The sequence below is a fragment of the Anguilla anguilla genome, chromosome 4, assembly GCF_013347855.1.
Source record: "Anguilla anguilla isolate fAngAng1 chromosome 4, fAngAng1.pri, whole genome shotgun sequence".
NCBI classification, from domain to species: Eukaryota; Metazoa; Chordata; class Actinopteri; order Anguilliformes; family Anguillidae; genus Anguilla; species Anguilla anguilla.
Window position 1 is genome coordinate 64819186 of NC_049204.1, and position 24991 is coordinate 64844176.

The window sequence follows — 24991 nt, forward strand, 5'->3', positions numbered from 1 at the left end:
CTAGTTAAATTCCTACAAGTCATTGCTTGTCTAAATCACCCACTATAGAAGACTGCCCCTTGTGGTGGGAGGGTTTAAGTACAGACGGAAAAATTCAACACTTATTCTCTGATATTGTACATTGGTTTCTAGTGAGTAGCCTACCTAAAAAAAATACTATAAACACATTACTCATTATACTGATAGCATATAATATAAGTAATATAGTATAAAACAATATATACTATATACTAATAGTTCCATGTTTATTGAGAATTCATTGTAGATGTCGTTATCCATAGCACCGTATTGATAGTGGGACTATAAATTGTTATAGCCTGAATATAAACCGCTCGGCTACAATGCACTTTGCATTGCACCTGATCATTCGTGATCAGAAAAATAGCATAAGCCTACTTCGCCCTTTTCTTTCTTGTTTTTTTAAAAATTTATTTTATTTTATTTTTTACCGATTTTGAGGTGAAATTAGGGATTACAGGCAAAAAATGTGACTGTGGCCCAGTGTTAATGGGTCACTTTATGTGTGAAAGACAGTAACATTGCATAAAGCCTGCACCTCCCACGTAGCCTATCAGAGCAGTGCTCTAGAAATGCACTGATTAGACTTCGCCCAATCCGCTGCTGTGCGGTGTCCGCGTGGCTGCGCCGGTGAGCACTGGAATTTATAAACGTTGAAATCCGGGAGCCGGTCGCATCCTTCTGGACCGTGGGTACCCAAACCGTGAAGGGCGCGGCCATCAGTGGCGTGGAGACAGCTCAGCACATCCGACTCTCACCATGCGGGAAATTGTGCACATTCAGGCGGGACAATGTGGGAATCAGATCGGTGCTAAGGCAGAGTGAATTGTTGTTGTTTTCTCCCTGATTGTCAATAACCCTGTGTATCTTTTCTAATGTCGCACTTTGAGAAAACTGTCTTATTAATTCTGATTTTAAATTATTTACGCTTAGCTTACCCTGGGAAATGATCTCTTCTGCGTTTCTTTCAAATGTAATTGAGTATGGAAACTTACAAAAATATAAATGCATTGATCAGGAAAACAGGACCATGACATATAGAGGCTTAAAGTAATAATTGCTTGCATTTTGCATGAGCACATGGATTCATTACATTAAGTTCCAGAAAACCTGTTATATTCTTTGGGATATTGCATGACTATTGTTGCCGTTTCAAAATCATAATATAGCTGCAAGCAACAACCATAGAAAATGTACAATAAATGCATGTTTTTTTATGGAGAACATTTTTGTTTTTTAAATGACCTCATACATATTATTTTGCATTTGAATTATAGAATTCATGATATTTACCTTGTTTTCCATCCATTTTAAATGGGTTTTCTGATGTTTTCAATGGTACCAATGGCTTCAATTAGGGTTTAGGGCTCAAACTAGGGTACAGCTAGGGTTAGGGTTAGGGTTAGGGTTAGGAAAACAGTAAGTCTCAGGGTTGAGGCAAGTTTACGGTTGTGTTTAGCAGCTTGAAGAAAGGTTAGGACATGGGTTTCTTAATAATTTTGAATGAACCAAAAATGTTCTCTAGTAGCATGTGTACCTATGACCATAGAAAATGTTTAATAAATGCATGTTTTTTTTAGGGAGAACATTTTTGTTTTTTAAATGACCTCATACATATTATTTTGCATTTGAATTATAATATTCATGATATTTACCTTGTTTTCCCATCAATTTTAAATGGGTTTTCTGATGTTTTCAATGGTACCAATGGCTTCAATTAGGGGTTAGGGCTCAAATTAGGGTTCAGCTAGGGTTAGGGTTAGGGTTAGGAAAACGGTAAGTCTGAGGGTTGAGGCAAGTTTACGGTTGTGTTTAGCAGCTTGAAGAAAGGTTAGGACATGGGTTTCTTAATGATTTTGAATGAACCAAAAAAATTCTCTAGTAGCATGTGTACCTATGACCATAGAAAATGTGCAATAAATGCATGTTTTTTTAGGGAGAACATTTGTTTTTTAAATGACCTCATACATATTATTTTGCATTTGAATTATAGTATTCATGATATTTGCCTTGTTTTCCATCCATTTTAAATGGGTTTTCTGATGTTTTCAATGGTACCAATGGCTTCAATTAGGGTTATGGCTCAAACTAAGGTTCACCTAGGGTTAGGGTTAGGAAAACGGTAAGTCTGAGGGTTGAGGCAAGTTTACGGTTGTGTTTAGCAGCTTGAAGAAAGGTTAGGACATGGGTTTCTTAATGATTTTGAATGAACCAAAAATTTTCTCTAGTAGCATGTGTACCTATGACCATAGAAAATGTGTAATAAATGCATGTTTTTTTTAGGGAGAACATTTTTGTTTATTAAATGACCTCATACATATTATTTTGCATTTGAATTATAGTATTCAGGATATTTACCTTGTTTTCCATCAATTTTAAATGGGTTTTCTGATGTTTTCAATGGTACCAATGGCTTCAATTAGGGTTTAGGGCTCAAACTAGGGTTCAGCTAGGGCTAGGGTTAGGGTTAGGGTTAGGAAAACGGTAAGTCTGAGGGTTGAGGCAAGTTTACGGTTGTGTTTAGCAGCTTGAAGAAAGGTTAGGACATGGGTTTCTTAATGATTTTGAATGAACTAAAAATGTTCTCTAGTAGCATGTGTACCTATGACCATAGAAAATGTGTAATAAATGCATGTTTTTTTTAGGGAGAACATTTTTGTTTTTTAAATGACCTCATACATATTATTTTGCATTTGAGTTATAGTATTCATGATATTTACCTTGTTTTCCATCCATTTTAAATGGGTTTTCGATTGTTTTCAAAGGTACCAATGGATTCAATTAGGGTTTAGGGCTCAAACTAGGGTACAGCTAGGGTTAGGGTTAGGAAAACGGTAAGTCTGAGGGTTGAGGCAAGTTTACGGTTGTGTTTAGCAGCTTGAAGAAAGGTTAGGACATGGGTTTCTTAATGATTTTGAATGAACCAAAAAAATTCTGTAGTAGCATGTGTACCTATGACCATAGAAAATGTGCAATAAATGATGTTTTCATAGGTTCCAATGGCTTCAATTAGGGTTTAGGGCTCAAACTATCATCTATAGGTATCAACGTATAGCCAAGACACCTATATACGCACACACAAGAATGATAAAAATAAAAAAAAATGTATTACTGGATCGCAAGAAAATCATAGTAACATTCCTTGGTACAAATGTATTTATAATTATGAGAGAGACCTAGATTACAGTCCAGTGGCTACAGATTGAATCAGGCAATGAACGTGAATGCGTTTTTTTTTTTAAATTTATCCCCTTAGGATATTGGCACTCCTGAATATATGGCTGATGAATGAGATGGTTGCAGTTCCTCCAGGCTGCCGCTAGGGGGCACCCACCCCTGAGCCTCGACCCCTCAGTCGCAGAGGAACTCTTGCACCAGCTGGTTGAACTCTGTGGCAAACCTCAGGTGCAGATTGTGCTTTCCTTCCGGCATCAGGTGCAGGCTGCACAGACGGCGTAGAGGGAAAGAGGAAAAGCACACATTCGTTTACCATGTACATACCCTGCTTTATAATTTACAACTAAAAAGGGGGGGGGGAGGTCAAAGGGTTTCATTATGAAAATTTAAATAAGTATGCCCACCATATACACATGTACACGATCAATTACATCCTTGCATTTCAGGAACAATAATCTGCATTTTTGTCTAAATGAAAAAATACAAGTACAGAAGTTAAGAAAAAGACAAAACCAGGAAGTAATGTAGATTCTAAACCCCCCCTCCCCCCCTGTGGGAAAATGTTTAAAAAAAGAACTGCTGAGCCTACAGTAGTCTGACATTGCACCATCGTGTAAGTGGCTCTATGTTGGTCTTCTGCTGATTCATGCCCTTCTCTGTGCGTTTTCTCTGGAGTAATGAGATTCGGCATCACTTTCCGCCACAAGGGGGCGCCGTTTCTCACCGCGAGTTCCGGATGTGCTCCAGGAGGTACTGCGGGTGGCAGGCTGGCACCACGGGGTCCTTCTCTCCATGCACGATGAGGGTGGGGCAGCTGATGTGGGGGAGCAGCTCGCGGCAGATGTTTCCTGAGGAGGTGCCCAAAAACAAACAGGGTCATTCTGTCAGCAGAGCACCACAGAACCGTTCTGATCAAATGGGGGAGAAAATGCACCTTGAAAATCTCTGGCACACGTTGGCACACATAATCGCTCAGTTATTCTAATTACACACACAATATACTTAAATTTGATACCCATTGATACCAATATTTAACTCTGTGCCATTTCTTCTCGGAGATACTGTAATTACTTTTGCGAGATAGTGCCCCCCCCCCCCCCCCACACACCCCACACTCCACCCCCCACCAATGACATGGTTCTTAAGAGCTGAGTCCACATTCTCATCAGCTCTTCAGAGGGTTAAATGCCCCCCTCAGTCTGAACGTCGGGGTGCATGTCTCTGCTCACCGTCCGGCCTCTGCGCGAACTGGCTGATGCCGTCCACCCAGGCCCCCCAGATTTTGGGGAAGCCCCAGGCCCTGTACACGTCCTCCATCGGCTTCCTCATCCTCGCGCTCCAGACTGACACGTCTCTCAGGCCTGGGGGAAGGACAAGCTCGTGAGCCACACAGACAGGCATACACTCACATGCACATACACACATACACTTACACACACTCACACATGCACATACACTTACACACACTCACATGCACATACACACATACACTTACACACACTCACACATGCCCACTCACACACACACACACACATGCACACACACACTGACACGCACACACACACACACACAAACACACACTCACATACACTCACGCACACTCACACACACAGAATTAAATCAACATTAATCGTGGTCGCTCATAAAACCGTACAAGAATGGTGGCAGTGCTGTCAGAGACTAAGGGCAATAAAAGCATTCACCGTTGTAAATCTTCAGGTCCTGTTCTGACACGTAGACGTTGGATCCCCACACGACCAGCTTCCTGACGAGGGAGGGGTTCCGAGCTGCGGCAATCAGAGCACAGATTCCACCATCGCTCCACCCCAGCAAGGAAAACCGCGGAAACTTTAATGCCTGGAGAACAAAAGAGCGAACGATCTAAACGCTAAAATCGGAAATCGATTTCTTTCCTTCTAAAGAGTCGTTAAGAGATTGACGAAGACGGGGTTACTGTGTCGACAGAGTCTTTGTTATCAGAATGACGGACTGTTTAATCTGCCAGAGAGGGTTTCACTTAATAATTAATACTAAGCGCTTTGCCACATCTGCCACTGGAAAGATTTAGTGCAAGTGTTGAGCCGAGATGCCACAGGAGGATTGATAGGCAGATAAATGGCTAAGTGCATCATTTTCTTGAGCACTATATTTGGCTGGACCGCAACAGCGGGTCTGTGAATGTCTGTGACTGAGTGACTGAGTGAGTGATGAAGTTACACCATTGGTCGTACAGACACTACCACTGACTACCCCTGTAACAAATTGGCCACAATTTCGCACACCCATACATGGTCCAGCCATATAGTAGGTTTTGACCTGGTCTTGTCTCCCTGCAGACATCATAAATATGCATTTATACGACCTGTGTACGCAACACTTTAATAACACGAATACGAGCACTGACCAGCATCAGGTCCACCGCGTCTTTGGCGTCCCGCTCAAAAAAATCCAAGGGGAAGTCTCTCTCCGGGGGTCGCGAGTTTCCATATCCCCGAGGGTCCAGGCTCACCACCGTGAAACGATCTTTATCCAGGGACTCCAGCTGAGGCCCAAAATCTGTCTGTCCACTTCCTGATCAAAAACAGCAATCCCAGCAGTTACCCGTTTCTCTGCTACAGCAGGACCGAGCAGGGAATACGTGAATTTCACGGCAAATTGTGCTGTGACATATACAATTCGCTCTGCTATTAGCGCGACCTGATAGGTTAGCTAAATTTCTTGATAGGGTCACAGGCAGCTGAACACGTGCATCCTCATATGAAACTCAGTCCTGTGATCTCATACTTAAGTGAGCCATAGTGCTGTAAATATATGACAGCCAAAAACCTGAACTTGAATTTGTACTGCAGTAATCTGATAATCCCAGCAGACATGGGGTGACAGGCAGGAATACACCCTGGACAGGACACCAAGCCAATGTATCCTCCTTTGCTCCACTACCACCTCTCCTCTCCTCCATGTCCCAGAAACCGATCTTTGTGTCCTCCCACCCTCCAGTGTCCCAGTGTTGGAGGAGACTAGCGAAGCGCACAGAACTTCAGGTGTGAAGCGGCTTCACACTCATCTGTTCCCCTCCTTTCCTCCACATGCTTTCGGGCAGGAGACAAGTGGTAGTGGGGGGAGTGGAGGAACAAGTAATGGGGCACACCCCCTAAATACAATTTCAACTCTTTTTGGGAGGAATCTAGAGAACCTGGAGGAAACCCACGTGGATCCGCGGGGAACGTGCAAACTCCACACTGAGGGGTCAGGATTGAAAATCGGTACCTTCTTGCTGCGAGGCGTCAGTGCTACTCACTACACCACCCTACCGGCCAACCCATTATATCCCATTTTAAATAGTGAAAAACAAATTAAATCTATGCAATTCAAATTTATCTTCTGCTGCCACAAATTTCTGCCCATTTGTATGCAGCAGCTTTCCCTCTCTCTCTCTATCACCCCCCCCCCCCCCCAAAAAAAAAAAACCCAAAAAAAAAAAACAAATGGTGAGTTTATTATTATTATACCCAATGCTCCAGGAATTAGCATGACTGCGTGCTGCCCAGTGCCAGTTTGCTGGTAAAACAGATCCACGCCATTTACGTTCTGTTTCGCTGCTTTCATTAAGACGCTGTGAAAAAGAACACGAGAATAAATGACATTAACTGACTGACACCGTTGGCTAAGCTGATATAAAGAACAGATCTTTCGTGTCCATAGAAGTCACCGTAAACTGTCATTTTGAAACCACGTGATCAAAGGTTCTTGGTTACAGAATGTGGCCAGCTAATCAGGCAGTTGCAAACAATTTCATAATTTACTCAAATTCTTCTTCTCGTCTATTTAGAGACATCAGCGCGACCTACAGGTTCAATGTGTTAACTGCATGCAAAATGCTTAAAGCACTTTGTACTAAAATAGCAGTAATACACAACGCTACCAGCTCTTCCTAAATTATTGTAAGTAAATCACCGATCACCGATTCAACACTTCGATTTATGTTTGTAAATATCAAATGTTTATAAATAAACTATCCTGCAGATTAACAGTATTAACTGCAATTGAGCAACGCTTGCCATTGCAAGCTGATTTAGCAAAAAACAAAAAAACAAAATACGGACCAAATAATGCTGACTACAGCAGACAAGGGCAGCCTAAGAGACACAAATACACACAGGCTATTATCCTTAGTACCTGTAGAACCGTACTCCTGGTGCATTAGATGCAGTGCTTCGCTTTTTGCAAAACGAATTTAGTCCTCTTCTCCAAACGCGTAACGTTATTGCAAACGTAGCCATTTAAGTTGCATTTGCAATGACCGATCTAAGCTATCTATCGATTATCTAAACTGCACCATATGCCTCAACGTGTCGTTAACAGTTTGCTGGAATTTACCCACAAGTAATACTAGAATAAGTTCTGGAGCAGATTCTGTAAATTATTATAATTTTTTTTTCTCGAAAGTGCGGAAGTAAAACGTGTGTTGAGTTGCAGGGGGATTGTGGTAAATGCTGTCACAGTAGAAACTTTGTTGAATCAGTTCTGTTTTTTTTTTTTTAACTTTAAGAAACGACGTTGTTACATATTTGTATGTATGTGATTTGTTGAGAGTGAAACCTTTAAGTAGAAAATATTTTTTATATCGTTAATGAAAAATACAGTACCCACCAAAGTTAGTCACACCTTTGATAAAGATGAGCAACCACTCAAATAGATAATACAAGTGCATATATATTCACACCAGAGCCAAAGACAAACATTTTTACAAACCTCTTAATAATAAATCATTATTAAACATAATAATATTACACACAAGTAGCTACAATAACACACACCACAAGGTTTTTCTGTCATGTTTTATTTGTTGGCATGACATTTGCATTGTACAAATGCACGGTAATCAGTGCTGAGAACATTTGTGTAAACACTGATGAGATGATCTAAAAATCTGGGCTGAGAAATGTACAGCAGATTGGGGTAAACTCTGAAATCAATGTATTCCTGGTTCTTATTACAAAAACGCTAACAAAAAAAATATTGGCTGTGAATGAAACTGTTGCACAGTTAAGTGTCATACAACAACAAAACAGAGTAACAGTTGTCGGCACTGTGCACATTAGTTTTATAAAGCATCTTTGGTATAAAAATATTTAATGTAACTGAATAAAATATGAGTGATTATCCTAGTAAACGTGATTCAATGCAAAGTATTCAGGGGATGAGGCCTTCATGATACAATGATGTAACAACCGTTATGAGCTGCATCGGAATGTTCAATACTTTTAAAGGGGTAATGCGAATATTATTATTTTTTTAAATAAAAAAAATATATATATTTTTTAAAATCAGTCATTAATAATATTTACACGGTGCCCAGTGAGCAAATGCCAGAACCTAGACGTGTAGAGGGGTGGAAATCTAGGTTGAGAGACATTTTGACGTAAACGGACAAGGTTAACCCCAATGTACCCGATGTAGCCTGGCTATGCGATAGTCAGCCAGAGAACGTTCACCGTTCAGCCAAGCGTAGCTGGGGTTTTCACCTGAATGCCTAGATGGGGTTTCACCAACGTTTCACCGCAGAAATGCTCACTGGGTAGGCTAACGGTTTGTCTTGAGTTAACCGCGAGTTCTAAAGCCGTCACATTTTAAAAAATATTACCGTACACGAAACTGAAATGAGAGCAGCTTTTCGTTGTCGGAGTGGAAGACATTGCCGTAAACGTATCTTCACTCTCAGCGCGTTACCATAAGGCGGCAAGGTCTACGGCCCGAGCATAAGGTTGCGCCCAAAGACGGGGGGGGGGCGGGGGGGGGGCGGGTAGGGAGTCGCCCCGCCCTGGCACATCCGCAGCAGCTGGCAGAGCACGTCCACGCCAACGCTGCCCCTGAGCGCCCGGCAGAGGGCGCCCGTGGTGCACCCGACGGTGCCCGTCTTCATCCGCCACTTCTCCAGCGTCTGGTGCACCATCTCGGCCAGCCCGTCGCGGCTGTAGTCGTAGCCGATGGTCTGCACCTCCACGTCGGTCAGGCCCAGCGCCCGGGCGCAGCTCTTCCAGTTTCGCCCGATGTTCCGCGCCAGCAGGTCCAGGTGCTCCCGCCGCACCGCGCGGTCCTCTGGAAAAGGGGTGGGGGTGGGGGGGGGTAAAGGGAGAGCGTGCCGTCAGGGGTGTGCGGCGCCAAAAGATTTTTTGGGGACCTGTGCATGTGTGGTGTCTGTGGCCTTTCTTGTCCAGGCCTCTTGAGGCCCCCCCCCCACCTTGGGGTTTTAGGTAGTCAGTTTCACTATCCCTCCCCCACCCCACTGTGACCCCCCCGCAGCATCAAACATGTCCTCAGTGGCCGATATGGGGTCAATGCTCGATTAGATTTTGCATGCATTTCACCCTTGAATTCAGGGCTGCAGCTATGAACTCTCAGGCCTGGGGGAAAATGCTCTATATTGGGAGGCACCACCCTCAGTTACAAAACAGTTACACCCCATATCCAATCCCTTGGGTTTGGGCCCCGGGACAAAGTGTCTCAGATACCTTTTAAATTTTATATTACCCTTTATCGTTAAAATAACTTTATTAGTAAACCATCCTGTCAGATCACGACTGTAATGTTCCTGCTTTCTCAGACAGTCTGTGCAACTGTTTTTTTTTTTAAAGGAGATCAGGACAATCCACTCACCCTTTCCTTTCCACATTTTTTTTGCTTTATTCAGGCAGACAGAAAGACATAGAAGGGACGGGCATCACACCCCTGCCCATGCCCAACGAGGGCAGTCGGTCGAGAGCCGAATGCCCGAATGGACTGTCCCGCGCGTCTCGCCCACGTAACATTTTAAAATTGCCGCCATCCACACGCGCAGTCGTTCGTCGCTTTCGTACGTCGCTTTGGATAAAAGCGCCTGCTAAATAAATGCAACGTAACGTACAGTAATTTGCAAACTCAACGCAAACTCCCCTCGACTCGACCGGTCCAGAATCGCGACCGACGGCAGCTCAGAAAAAACATTCTTACCGTATGTCTGCAGCAGCTCTTCATAATGTGGACAGTCGGCAAAACTGGGCTGAAAGCCCTCCTCGCCCGAGTCCCCCATTTCGAGGGTTAGCCGGTTGTTATCCCCAATCTGTACCGCAGTTGCGTATTGTATGACCACGCCTGCTGTTGAAAAGACACCAAAAAAAAGAAGAAGAAGAAAGAGGCATATTTTTTTACGAGAGTTGATTTGATTGTGTCAGTGCGGTAAGGAATACAGCGTTTACCCACGCGCACAGTCAAAAGTTCAGTGTTAAATCAACTCTTACAGAGTACATATGGTCCCTATCGGGCTCACATGTAACTTGGACAGTTACGTTAACACTGGACGTCTTACTGTGCAGCTTCAAAGCCCATAAAAAAAGGCAAGTTTAGGAAGGCCAGTCCAGGAGATCCTAAATTATTATTATTATTTAAGTTTTAGTGTATGTTTTGGCCAACAGAATCTTCGTGATAAATATATTTTTAAGTACTTCCAGACGTTTCTGACTTGCAATGGCTAGTACTGGGGGATTCACAGGTTTGTGGTCTAAAGCAAGAAAATACACTTCAAGTAATTCCAAACAGCTTGTTATGACTGCAGAGGTTGTACATGAGTATATTACCTGACTATTATTATTATTATTTTAAATGACTTTTAAAAATCATTTTCCATTGGAACTATTTCTTATGGCACTTGGAACTTGAGTCTGCTGTGCTCAAAGACTGCAGTACTTGCACAATAGAGAAAAGGGATGAACAATATACGTTTATAACTGAACAAAACACTAAAATGAATGTGTTCATATGCCCCACCTGTGGATGCATAAAGACACTGTACACGCTGCTTTGAAGTTTGCTTGAAGTGTATTTCCTTTCTTTAAACCATAACAATCATGCAAATGCCCCAGTATTACCCACTTTAAATCATTGTGTAAACAACAGAATATTTTTCAGTGTGAGTCATATCACTAGAACCGAGGGAGAGATACCTCAGGGTATTCAAGTTCAGGCTTGACACGGTGTCTGGATTCTCTCTAGTTTCTCTGGTTCTAAATCGTCTTTCATAAGTATATTTTGTACAAAATTTTTTAAACATTACACTTCAAAACATCTGCATTTCAGCACACGTCTAGGCCCTGCAACACGAACTCCCTGGGCTGTGCTCATTGACTGCATAAATAACATGGCCAAGGTTTTCATGCGCCATATTGTGCAAATTGGAGCCAGAGATCGCACAGTGGGGAAAAGGGGGGGGGGGGACCCTTATATTGGGTATGTGCATTAGATACCACCCTCCTGAGTGACATGCAGTGGCTAAACACTGTCCCCCGATTGGTCCTCAAAACATTAAAATATTGCCCAAATGACACACGATGACTTAACAAATCAGCACACATGAGAAGACATTAGATGAAGAAAAAACTCCAAATTGCAACGACGTGTTCATGTGGGGGGAGGGGGGGGGGATTGACTTTGTATTTTTTTTAACCGTATTGGTACCGCTGACTTACGCTGACACGGGTGGCCGAAGGAACGACCCCTGGGAGCCGATCGCCGGAGCCTAAGCCTAGCGCTACGGAGCGCGACCCGGACGCTACGCGGGTTTCGTGTAGCAAAAACCTTACTAACTAACAAAAACTAACTCGTTTTTCGCGCGGGTTACCCGAGGGCGGGGGGGAAGTTACCCGAGGGCGGGGGGGCTACCCGAGGGCGGGGGAAGTTACCCGAACGCTGGCGGTGCAGCGACCTGGCGGAGTCGGCCCCGGCCCCGCAGCCGTGCGCCCCAGGTTCCGGGAACACGGGCCAGGACCGGATTCGCTGGCTGGGATGCTGCGGGGCCCAGCCGGGCCCGGTCTCGGCGCCGCCCGGCCCCTCCGGCTTCTTCCCGCGCATGGTCACGTCGGGAGGGGCGGCCGGGGGGTCCTCTCCGGGCCAGGGCTGCGGCTTCAGGCTGGCCTGCGTCGGGACGGGGGGCCGACCGGCGGCCGGGGCGGGGGGCGCGCTCAGGTCGGGGGAGCTGAGGAAGCTCCCGTGGGGCGCCCAGCGGCGATCGAGGAGGCGAGCGTCCGTTTGGAGCGACTCCAGCCGGAGCGCGTCCCGAGGAACCTCACGAGACCCGCCTGGAGCATCTTTTAGAGGACGAGACAGAGGGAACCAGGGAAAGAGAGATTTAAAAAAAAATAATAATAATAATTTAAATGTATGAAACAGGCATAAACTGTAGAGTGCAACATACTGGAATTTGAACTGTCGCTGGGGCTCGGGGTGAACGTTACTAAACTGTACCTGTCTGCCAGCACGGCTCACTCAGCGCAACAGCGCTCATCTTGGTCACAAGATCCGGGCTTTCACGCTGACTCTGCCGGTTAAATAAAGAGCTGAGTCAGCGCACATCAACAGGAAATGGAAGCGGTTTGCGAAATAAGGCCTAGTGTTATTTAAAGATGCAGTATGTAAGGTTTGTGTTAGCTATGTTTATGCTGTTCAAGCTGAAGAAAAAAAAAACATACAATCCAGTTCCAGATGCGCTTAGTAATGTTTATTTGACCGACGTTTTGCCTGTAATTTCGTCTGGGTCTCACACAAGCAAAAATGCCGGTGTTGTCATGGAAACCCCGGAAGAGAATAAGGGGGGATTAAATTTGTTGCGGGGATGAAATTTGGCGTGACAGTGCCTGCATTTAATGACTGTTGTTACAGTTCAAAGCTGTAAATAAAAACTAGAGTACTATAGCAATGTTCATTGTTTACGTGGATTATAATGACGTTATGCGTGTTATTTTCTACCTGTAAATGAGGCATGGTGTGTTCATTCATGCTCCCTACATTCCAACGCTCTTGTCCTCCTTACAGTTTGCAGTTGACAGGCAGCGCATGCATGGTTTTTGAGGGTGGGGCTAGTTTCCAAACTTACATACTGCACCTTTAAACAACACCTACACTGATCCTACTGTGCACACTTTTGATATTTACATTATTGGTATGAATTCCAGCGGAGTCCACAATACATTTCTTAAGACGTAAATCTTTGTCCAAATTTTTTTCCAGTTCATCGCTGTAGAAGCACTGGAAGATCTTATAGCTTTCTGTTAAAAGAAGAAAGAAGAAAAAAAAACAATGAAATGAAGGCAGAATTATATATTTTTATGGAAGGCTTATCTAGTGTATGAATATGGAGAGTGCATGCAAGGTATGTAGGTTTGCTCTCACAACCTCAAACATTTCCCCTTTTAAAAGGGGAATTTGTCCCACATACATTGTAGAGTTCCTCCTTCTGTGGCAGCTGCATTGTGTGCCCCAGTTTTTTTTTTTTTTACTTAATTACGTACACTGGCATAAAAAAGTATTTACCCCGTTCCTGATTTCTTCTATTATTGCAAATTTGTCACATTGAATGGTTTCTAAAGATCTGAAATCACAGCACTGTGTAACACATTATACTGATGTATTCAGTACATTAACAGCACTATATTCATAGTCATTTTTACCCCTATTATGATTTAAGAAAGCAGAAGCAGAAGGCTTATCAACAAAATTTCTTTCAGAGAAGAAACTGCACTCGACATTTTTAGTTAAGATGAGACAAAAAATATTGAAATGCCGAGGACCACAAGTGCGAGTTTCAAGCTTGTTTGTTTTTGTGGGCGGAGTTTGCGACGAGCTGAAACTCCGCCCACAATTAACAAGACAGGAGACGGAGCTGGAGGTGGCAGAGTTGAAGATGCTCCGAAGATTTTCGTTGGGAGTGACGAGGTTGGACAGGATTAGGAATGGGTACTAGTATAGGTACCTATGACCATAACAAGATATGGAATATATACAGATTTTTTCAGGGAAACATTTTTTTTTAAGGCCTCAAATATATTTTTTAGCATTTGTACTATGGAATTCACAGTCTTGACTTAGTTTTTCCACAATTTTAAATGAGTAATCACATGTTTTCAAAAGTTCCTATGGCTTCAATTACGTTTTAGGGCTCAACTTAGGGTTAGGGTTATGAAAACGATAAGTCTGAGGGTCGAGGCAAGTTTACGGCTGTGTTCAGCAGGTTAAAGAAAGGTTAGGACATTGGTTCTTTTTTGATTTTGGACGAGCCAAAAATTTTGTATATACTAGTATAGGTACCTATGACCATAACAAGATATGGAATATATACAGATTTTTTCAGGGAAAACATTCTTTTTTTTAAGGCCTCAAATATATTTTTTAGCATTTGTACTATGGAATTCACAGTCTTGACTTAGTTTTTCCACAATTTTAAATGAGTAATCACATGTTTTCAAAAGTTCCTATGGCTTCAATTATGTTTTAGGGCTCAACTTAGGGTTAGGGTTATGAAAACGATAAGTCTGATGGTCGAGGCAAGTTTACGGCTGTGTTCAGCAGGTTAAAGAAAGGTTAGGACATTGGTTCTTTTTTGATTTTGGACGAGCCAAAAATTTTGTATATACTAGTATAGGTACCTATGACCATAACAAGATATGGAATATATACATATTTTTTCAGGGAAAACATTTTTTTTTTTAAGGCCTCAAATATATTTTTTAGCATTTGTACTATGGAATTCACAGTCTTGACTTAGTTTTTCCACAATTTTAAATGAGTAATCACATGTTTTCAAAAGTTCCTATGGCTTCAATTACGTTTTAGGGCTCAACTTAGGGTTAGGGTTATGAAAACGATAAGTCTGAGGGTCGAGGCAAGTTTACGGCTGTGTTCAGCAGGTTTAAGATAGGTTAGGACATTGGTTCTTTTTTGATTTTGGACGAGCCAAAAATTTTGTATATACTAGTATAGGTACCTATGACCATAACAAGATATGGAATATATACATATTTTTTCAGGGAAAACATTTTTTTTTTTAAGGCCTCAAATATATTTTTTAGCATTTGTACTATGGAATTCACAGTCTTGACTTAGTTTTTCCACAATTTTAAATGAGTAATCACATGTTTTCAAAAGTTCCTATGGCTTCAATTACGTTTTAGGGCTCAACTTAGGGTTAGGGTTATGAAAACGATAAGTCTGAGGGTCGAGGCAAGTTTACGGCTGTGTTCAGCAGGTTAAAGAAAGGTTAGGACATTGGTTCTTTTTTGATTTTGGACGAGCCAAAAATTTTGTATATACTAGTATAGGTACCTATGACCATAACAAGATATGGAATATATACAGATTTTTTCAGGGAAAACATTTTTTTTTTTAAGGCCTCAAATATATTTTTTAGCATTTGTACTATGGAATTCACAGTCTTGACTTAGTTTTTCCACAATTTTAAATGAGTAATCACATGTTTTCAAAAGTTCCTATGGCTTCAATTATGTTTTAGGGCTCAACTTAGGGTTAGGGTTATGAAAACGATAAGTCTGATGGTCGAGGCAAGTTTACGGCTGTGTTCAGCAGGTTAAAGAAAGGTTAGGACATTGGTTCTTTTTTGATTTTGGACGAGCCAAAAATTTTGTATATACTAGTATAGGTACCTATGACCATAACAAGATATGGAATATATACATATTTTTTCAGGGAAAACATTTTTTTTTTTAAGGCCTCAAATATATTTTTTAGCATTTGTACTATGGAATTCACAGTCTTGACTTAGTTTTTCCACAATTTTAAATGAGTAATCACATGTTTTCAAAAGTTCCTATGGCTTCAATTACGTTTTAGGGCTCAACTTAGGGTTAGGGTTATGAAAACGATAAGTCTGAGGGTCGAGGCAAGTTTACGGCTGTGTTCAGCAGGTTAAAGAAAGGTTAGGACATTGGTTCTTTTTTGATTTTGGACGAGCCAAAAATTTTGTATATACTAGTATAGGTACCTATGACCATAACAAGATATGGAATATATACAGATTTTTTCAGGGAAAACATTCTTTTTTTTAAGGCCTCAAATATATTTTTTAGCATTTGTACTATGGAATTCACAGTCTTGACTTAGTTTTTCCACAATTTTAAATGAGTAATCACATGTTTTCAAAAGTTCCTATGGCTTCAATTATGTTTTAGGGCTCAACTTAGGGTTAGGGTTATGAAAACGATAAGTCTGATGGTCGAGGCAAGTTTACGGCTGTGTTCAGCAGGTTAAAGAAAGGTTAGGACATTGGTTCTTTTTTGATTTTGGACGAGCCAAAAATTTTGTATATACTAGTATAGGTACCTATGACCATAACAAGATATGGAATATATACATATTTTTTCAGGGAAAACATTTTTTTTTTTAAGGCCTCAAATATATTTTTTAGCATTTGTACTATGGAATTCACAGTCTTGACTTAGTTTTTCCACAATTTTAAATGAGTAATCACATGTTTTCAAAAGTTCCTATGGCTTCAATTACGTTTTAGGGCTCAACTTAGGGTTAGGGTTATGAAAACGATAAGTCTGAGGGTCGAGGCAAGTTTACGGCTGTGTTCAGCAGGTTTAAGATAGGTTAGGACATTGGTTCTTTTTTGATTTTGGACGAGCCAAAAATTTTGTATATACTAGTATAGGTACCTATGACCATAACAAGATATGGAATATATACATATTTTTTCAGGGAAAACATTTTTTTTTTTAAGGCCTCAAATATATTTTTTAGCATTTGTACTATGGAATTCACAGTCTTGACTTAGTTTTTCCACAATTTTAAATGAGTAATCACATGTTTTCAAAAGTTCCTATGGCTTCAATTACGTTTTAGGGCTCAACTTAGGGTTAGGGTTATGAAAACGATAAGTCTGAGGGTCGAGGCAAGTTTACGGCTGTGTTCAGCAGGTTAAAGAAAGGTTAGGACATTGGTTCTTTTTTGATTTTGGACGAGCCAAAAATTTTGTATATACTAGTATAGGTACCTATGACCATAACAAGATATTGAATATATACAGATTTTTTCAGGGAAAACATTTTTTTTTTTTAAGGCCTCAAATATATTTTTTAGCATTTGTACTATGGAATTCACAGTCTTGACTTAGTTTTTCCACAATTTTAAATGAGTAATCACATGTTTTCAAAAGTTCCTATGGCTTCAATTACGTTTTAGGGCTCAACTTAGGGTTAGGGTTATGAAAACGATAAGTCTGATGGTCGAGGCAAGTTTACGGCTGTGTTCAGCAGGTTAAAGAAAGGTCAGGACATTGGTTCTTTTTTGATTTTGGACGAGCCAAAAATTTAGTATATACTAGTATAGGTACCTATGACCATAACAAGATATGGAATATATACAGATTTTTTCAGGGAAAACATTTTTTTTTTTAAGGCCTCAAATATATTTTTTAGCATTTGTACTATGGAATTCACAGTCTTGACTTAGTTTTTCCACAATTTTAAATGAGTAATCACATGTTTTCAAAAGTTCCTATGGCTTCAATTACGTTTAGGGCTCAACTTAGGGTTAGGGTTATGAAAACGATAAGTCTGAGGGTCGAGGCAAGTTTACGGCTGTGTTCAGCAGGTTTAAGATAGGTTAGGACATTGGTTCTTTTTTGATTTTGGACGAGCCAAAAATTTTGTATATACTAGTATAGGTACCTATGACCATAACAAGATATGGAATATATACAGATTTTTTCAGGGAAAACATTTTTTTTTTTAAGGCCTCAAATATATTTTTTAGCATTTGTACTATGGAATTCACAGTCTTGACTTAGTTTTTCCACAATTTTAAATGAGTAATCACATGTTTTCAAAAGTTCCTATGGCTTCAATTACGTTTTAGGGCTCAACTTAGGGTTAGGGTTATGAAAACGATAAGTCTGAGGGTCGAGGCAAGTTTACGGCTGTGTTCAGCAGGTTAAAGAAAGGTTAGGACATTGGTTCTTTTTTGATTTTGGACGAGCCAAAAATTTTGTATATACTAGTATAGGTACCTATGACCATAACAAGATATGGAATATATACAGATTTTTTCAGGGAAAACATTTTTTTTTTTAAGGCCTCAAATATATTTTTTAGCATTTGTACTATGGAATTCACAGTCTTGACTTAGTTTTTCCACAATTTTAAATGAGTAATCACATGTTTTCAAAAGTTCCTATGGCTTCAATTATGTTTTAGGGCTCAACTTAGGGTTAGGGTTATGAAAACGATAAGTCTGATGGTCGAGGCAAGTTTACGGCTGTGTTCAGCAGGTTAAAGAAAGGTTAGGACATTGGTTCTTTTTTGATTTTGGACGAGCCAAAAATTTTGTATATACTAGTATAGGTACCTATGACCATAACAAGATATGGAATATATACATATTTTTTCAGGGAAAACATTTTTTTTTTAAGGCCTCAAATATATTTTTTAGCATTTGTACTATGGAATTCACAGTCTTGACTTAGTTTTTCCACAATTTTAAATGAGTAATCACATGTTTTCAAAAGTTCCTATGGCTTCAATTACGTTTTAGGGCTCAACTTAGGGTTAGGGTTATGAAAACGATAAGTCTGAGGGTCGAGGCAAGTTTACGGCTGTGTTCAGCAGGTTAAAGAAAGGTTAGGACATTGGTTCTTTTTTGATTTTGGACGAGCCAAAAATTTTGTATATACTAGTATAGGTACCTATGACCATAACAAGATATGGAATATATACAGATTTTTTCAGGGAAAACATTTTTTTTTTTAAGGCCTCAAATATATTTTTTAGCATTTGTACTATGGAATTCACAGTCTTGACTTAGTTTTTCCACAATTTTAAATGAGTAATCACGTTTTCAAAAGTTCCTATGGCTTCAATTACGTTTTAGGGCTCAACTTAGGGTTAGGGTTATGAAAACGATAAGTCTGAGGGTCGAGGCAAGTTTACGGCTGTGTTCAGCAGGTTTAAGATAGGTTAGGACATTGGTTCTTTTTTGATTTTGGACGAGCCAAAAATTTTGTATATACTAGTATAGGTACCTATGACCATAACAAGATATGGAATATATACAGATTTTTTCAGGGAAAACATTTTTTTTTTTAAGGCCTCAAATATATTTTTTAGCATTTGTACTATGGAATTCACAGTCTTGACTTAGTTTTTCCACAATTTTAAATGAGTAATCACATGTTTTCAAAAGTTCCTATGGCTTCAATTACGTTTTAGGGCTCAACTTAGGGTTAGGGTTATGAAAACGATAAGTCTGAGGGTCGAGGCAAGTTTACGGCTGTGTTCAGCAGGTTAAAGAAAGGTTAGGACATTGGTTCTTTTTTGATTTTGGACGAGCCAAAAATTTTGTATATACTAGTATAGGTACCTATGACCATAACAAGATATGGAATATATACAGATTTTTTCAGGGAAAACATTTTTTTTTTTAAGGCCTCAAATATATTTTTTAGCATTTGTACTATGGAATTCACAGTCTTGACTTAGTTTTTCCACAATTTTAAATGAGTAATCACATGTTTTCAAAAGTTCCTATGGCTTCAATTATGTTTTAGGGCTCAACTTAGGGTTAGGGTTATGAAAACGATAAGTCTGATGGTCGAGGCAAGTTTACGGCTGTGTTCAGCAGGTTAAAGAAAGGTTAGGACATTGGTTCTTTTTTGATTTTGGACGAGCCAAAAATTTTGTATATACTAGTATAGGTACCTATGACCATAACAAGATATGGAATATATACATATTTTTTCAGGGAAAACATTTTTTTTTTTAAGGCCTCAAATATATTTTTTAGCATTTGTACTATGGAATTCACAGTCTTGACTTAGTTTTTCCACAATTTTAAATGAGTAATCACATGTTTTCAAAAGTTCCTATGGCTTCAATTACGTTTTAGGGCTCAACTTAGGGTTAGGGTTATGAAAACGATAAGTCTGAGGGTCGAGGCAAGTTTACGGCTGTGTTCAGCAGGTTAAAGAAAGGTTAGGACATTGGTTCTTTTTTGATTTTGGACGAGCCAAAAATTTTGTATATACTAGTATAGGTACCTATGACCATAACAAGATATGGAATATATACAGATTTTTTCAGGGAAAACATTTTTTTTTTTAAGGCCTCAAATATATTTTTTAGCATTTGTACTATGGAATTCACAGTCTTGACTTAGTTTTTCCACAATTTTAAATGAGTAATCACGTTTTCAAAAGTTCCTATGGCTTCAATTACGTTTTAGGGCTCAACTTAGGGTTAGGGTTATGAAAACGATAAGTCTGAGGGTCGAGGCAAGTTTACGGCTGTGTTCAGCAGGTTAAAGAAAGGTTAGGACATTGGTTCTTTTTTGATTTTGGACTAGCCAAAAATTTTGTATTATTAGAGGGACAGCTCAGGTTAGACGGTTTGGAGACAAAGTGAGAGAGGCGAGATTGAGATGGTTTGGACATGTGCGGAGGAGAGATGCTGGGTATATTGGGGGAAGCATGCTGGAGATGGAGCTGCCAGGCAGGAGGAACAGAGGAAGGCCAAAGAGGAGGTTCATGGACATGGTGAGGGAGGACATGCAGGTGGTTGGTGCGACAGAGGAAGATGCAGAGATGACCTGCTGTGGCGACCCCTAACGGGAACAGCCGAAAGAAGAAGAGGGATAGAAGAAGAGGTGTCCTGACCTTCAAATGTTGGCCGCTTGTTCGGATCCTGAACCCAGCAGTTCTTCATCAGTGTCACCATCCCCATCGGAGAGGAGGGAGGAACGAGGTTCTCATCTGGTCCACTGTCCACTGAGGACAGAATAGAATTTTGTTCACAGATTTAGCGATCTGCATTACATTCACATCATCAACCCCTGACCTTCGCTCTTGGAAGATGTTATTTGTAGAAGTGAGGGAAGGACTTGACCTGGAATAATTTCCTGGAAAATCTGAACCAATTGCAAATTTGGGTAGTAAGATTTTCCGATCTGGACCTGGGGTTTTGATCAATTTGAGCAAGGTGTCTCATTCCGAGACCGCACGGGGGTGGGGGGGTGGGGGGGGGGGCGGGCAATTACCGACAGCCATTTCCAGAATAGGCAATCTGAAGAAGTAGCACAAACAAACATGGGCGCTAGTGTGGAGAAGGATGAACAGAACCTGGTCCTTACAGCTATCGGGCTCCTTGTGGGTAAGAATGACCCAGACGATGATCGCAAAGCTGTACACGTCAGATTTTTGGGTGAAGGGGGCATTGATTGTCTCTCGGTTTTCGGGGGCTATGTAGCAGAGGGTGCAAGCTCTGCGGGACACGCCCTTCCTGCTCCGCCTGCGGGACTCCTCCATCGTCAGCTTGCTCCAGGACCGGCAGCTGGCCAGTTCCAGGTCTGCGATCTGTATGTACACACAAACATGCACACACACATACACACACACACACACACATACACACACACATACACACACATACACACACACACACACACACGCACGCACACACGCACGCGCACACACACACACACGCACGCACGCACACAGACACACGCACACATGCACACACACGCACACGCACGCACACACACGCACGCACGCACACACAGGCACACATACACACGCACACAGACATACACACACACACATACACACACACACACACACACATATACACACACACACACACACACACACACACACACACACACTGAATTGCTTAAATAACATATAACTGGAGTTACACTGGATGACAAAAATTCTAGCTGCATTCATTTTGAGACAGTAGCCTAGCTCAAATTGTTAACAAAATGTATTTATTTTGTACTTAAAATCATCTGAGGTTTTATACCTGCCCATCACTTATCAACGTCAAGGCTCTTAACTCACAAGAAGGATCAGCCAAACCTTTATGTGAAAATCCTCTCCAACAAGAATGTTTTGTGGCTTCAGGTCCCCGTGTACGATATCGCTGTTTGTTAAGTACACCATTCCGTCAAGGATGTCCAAAATGATCCTCCCCTTGATGGACACAGGTACAGTCCCCTGAAACAACCAACAGAGGTCAAAATGAGAGAGGAATCTAACTCTGTTCCCATAAGCTCAATAACAACAGTTACGGTTTGCTGTTACTCCACATAGCCAAATTCTGTTCCTCACACGTCTTAACTCAACATCATTAAGACTGACACGGAAGCACGGACGAACACACTTAAAACATACGGCTTTCCCCTTTTTGCCTCTATTATCTGTACATCCCTTTGCAGGTGAAGGGAAAAGGGTGCAAATGAAGAATTCTCCAGACAAGACATGACTCTGTTACAAGGTACACGTGCACACACGTACACACGCGTACATACAAAACACACACACACGTACACGCACACATTTCACGGTACTTACTTCTTCAAGTACAGCCGAAAGGTTTCCAATGGGGGTGAACTGCATAACCAGAAAAGAGGGCCCGTCGTCCAAAACAACCCCGAGGACTCTTAGAACGCGACTGTGGTTCAGCCTGAGCAGCGGCTCAACTTCTTTCAGAAGCGATTTCCTCTTACTCCTGAATTAAGAGAGAAAAAAGTGAGAAATCACTGCACCCAGGATTTTTTTTCTTCTTCAAAGACAAATCACTGTGTTTTAGTTACCTTCAGACTAAATTATTATGATACTAGTTTGCTCTGATTAAAGAATTCAGAATTTTTTTTTGTTTTCAATAGGTACACTAAGGAATTGTTGCAATTTTATTTTTGTGAATTTTTCAAGATATACAGCCCTTTATTGCCAAGATGGCATGACATTTTGTTCCTGCAGTGAATTTTTTTTTAAATACATGATTCACGTGACCTTTTCAATCTATGTGCTTTTTTTTCTCCGTCCTTCTACGTAGTCACAAAGAGGAAGCGAACGAACCACCGTTTCCGTAACGCAGGACCTTTGTTCCATCGCACTTATTTCAGCAGAAGAAAAAAAAAAGAGAAAACAATTTTTTAAAAGTAGCTTTTTAAAAAGGTTTATAAGGAAATAAAGGAACGTCCAAAGTCTTCCTGGAGAACGGCGAGGGTCGGAAGCGGTGAACGCGAGGTGGGCCTTACTCGTTGAGCTGCCGTCCTGTGTAGAGCGTTTTAATAAGCACCGGGCCGTGGGTCTTGTGGTGACTGAGGTAGAGGTCGTGCCCAAAATGGGCACTGTCCAGGGCAACCTTCTTCAGTAGGTCTGCTGGTGCAATTAAAGGGGATCTCTGATTCACAGCCATGATGACTGTACGGTACTGCACACCTGCACAGCTGCCACACAGGTGGCTGATGGGTGGGGGGGGGGGGGGGGGGACAGGGATAAAAACAATGAAAACACAAGGCCAAAATAGCAAAGCAACAATAAGCACATTGAACACCGTCTGTATAGAAAACAGAAGCCACAGAAGCCTGCTCTTTCTTTCATTCACCTTATCACGTGGATTCAGAGTATCTTCACCCTAGTCCTTCTTGTCTCATACAAGTTGCAGCAGGCATTGTTAAAAAAAAAAAGGGGGGGGGGGGGGGGAGGAGAGAGAGAGAGAGACTTTGATGATGCCATTTTAAAAACTTTTTCTGAAACAAAATTAACACCAACTTATTTACAAAGAAATTAATACTATGACCACAACCACAATCATGACAGAATATTAAACAGTACAATGTGAGAGAACATCTTAAATCTGAGACTTTGCCATTTGCCTCCGTTTTATATGACAGAAGATGATCCAACATGACTTAAAAATGCCATACACGCCAATATTAACAACTTCTGTCATTTACAGTAATTGTAACAACTCGTTAAATAAATAAATTAATAAAACACAATCAAATACCCCTGGGTAAATTCCTGATTAGTCTTTGTGCACGGTGAATATACGATAATTCCGCGACAGTTATTCTCAAACATAATTTAAATTTTCTGGTACTCCAGATTGCAGCGTGTGTATTAGAATTTTGCTGCCAAAGTATATCTGCCAATAAAAATCACAATACTAGTTGGGCACTGACTGAGATCGCTATAGCCTACACCACGTATTTCGTCGCGTTACTACAAATCGAACATACAGATCAAAGAGGACTAAAAAAACCGGCATGAAAGAATGCGTAATTTCAATATAGGCTACTGCTTTCATTAAACGACTTAGGAAAATTAATGCTAACGTGCTAGAAGAGACACATAGGCTATAGGCTACTGAATTAAAAACGTACCTGCACTCACACCATCCCGAAGTGCAAAAACATGTTGGCACTTCCTAGTTTTTCTATTTCCACCCGAAAGTGAAAGCAAATTTCAACTTCAGGAACGCCAAATGTTTAGAATGAAATTACACTTGTGTTTGACTCATTCTGAGAAAATATCAGTCTTTGGGTAATATGTAATATGTATCAAATGTGGCTTACTTTCGGATTTAATTGGATGATTCTTGATGAGACAATATTATAGCCTATACTAAACGTACAACTATAATCCCAACAAGACAAATAATTATACGAAGAGAACCGTAGTATTATTGCTGTTGCTGAATATTATTGTTGTTGTTGTTATTTTTATTAGTTGTGTGCTTGGTTGGTATGTAGGCTAAAACACAACTTAGTAAAACGACGTAATAATTCAGATGCTCTTATAATCATAATGAACCATTGAAATGCCACTATAGATATAGTACCAGATTTTACCCTTCTCGTCTCGCCTTCTATTAAAGAGATAGCGCTGAAATCAGCTATGGTCTCTAACCCACATCCGGTGTGTAGGATAGACTGAGTTGAACAGGAAGCGACTGCGTTAAATATTTTCACCTTGAAGTTTTTCTGCATCGTTACTTGTACAAACCAACAACAAAACAACAACAAAAGACTGCACAAAGCTACACGTAAACTAGCGCTCGGTGTGGGCGGTATCTGTAGTAACGTGTGTCACGGCCACGAGTCACGACTAATAACTGCGAAGGTGTGCTTTTCCAGTGATTTACAAAGAATTATGACTGGAAAAATCACTCTACAAACATCATAATATCCG

At 40.8% G+C, this 24991-nt stretch overlaps 2 protein-coding genes across 5 annotated transcripts; both read right to left on the reverse strand.

Annotated features, from left to right (window-relative positions):
* Positions 1–3151: 3151 nt before the first annotated feature.
* On the reverse strand, positions 3152–7650 carry bphl (biphenyl hydrolase like). 2 transcript variants are annotated; one of them, XM_035415477.1, is made up of 7 exons: positions 7372–7649; positions 6705–6808; positions 5600–5766; positions 4899–5052; positions 4425–4556; positions 3920–4043; positions 3152–3460 (listed from the first exon to the last, which is right to left on the reverse strand). In XM_035415477.1, the coding sequence occupies exons 1-7, from the start codon at positions 7473–7475 to the stop codon at positions 3370–3372; spliced, it is 876 nt and encodes a 291-aa protein (XP_035271368.1). In that variant the 5' UTR covers positions 7476–7649; the 3' UTR covers positions 3152–3369. The 2 variants fall into 2 exon arrangements, with proteins under 2 accessions (XP_035271368.1, XP_035271369.1); XM_035415478.1 differs by lacking the exon at positions 6705–6808 and having other exon boundaries at positions 7372–7650.
* A 365-nt stretch (positions 7651–8015) lies between these two features.
* On the reverse strand, positions 8016–24623 carry LOC118226129 (receptor-interacting serine/threonine-protein kinase 1-like). 3 transcript variants are annotated; one of them, XM_035415475.1, is made up of 12 exons: positions 24184–24623; positions 23403–23441; positions 23053–23259; positions 22364–22520; positions 21869–22006; positions 21142–21364; positions 20669–20779; positions 13159–13271; positions 12472–12544; positions 11910–12314; positions 10186–10326; positions 8016–9294 (listed from the first exon to the last, which is right to left on the reverse strand). In XM_035415475.1, the coding sequence occupies exons 3-12, from the start codon at positions 23211–23213 to the stop codon at positions 8942–8944; spliced, it is 1875 nt and encodes a 624-aa protein (XP_035271366.1). In that variant the 5' UTR covers positions 23214–23259; positions 23403–23441; positions 24184–24623; the 3' UTR covers positions 8016–8941. The 3 variants fall into 3 exon arrangements, with proteins under 3 accessions (XP_035271366.1, XP_035271365.1, XP_035271367.1); XM_035415474.1 differs by having other exon boundaries at positions 10186–10329; positions 24184–24622; XM_035415476.1 differs by lacking the exons at positions 23403–23441; positions 24184–24623 and adding an exon at positions 22805–22907 and having other exon boundaries at positions 10186–10329; positions 23053–23191.
* Positions 24624–24991: the final 368 nt, after the last annotated feature.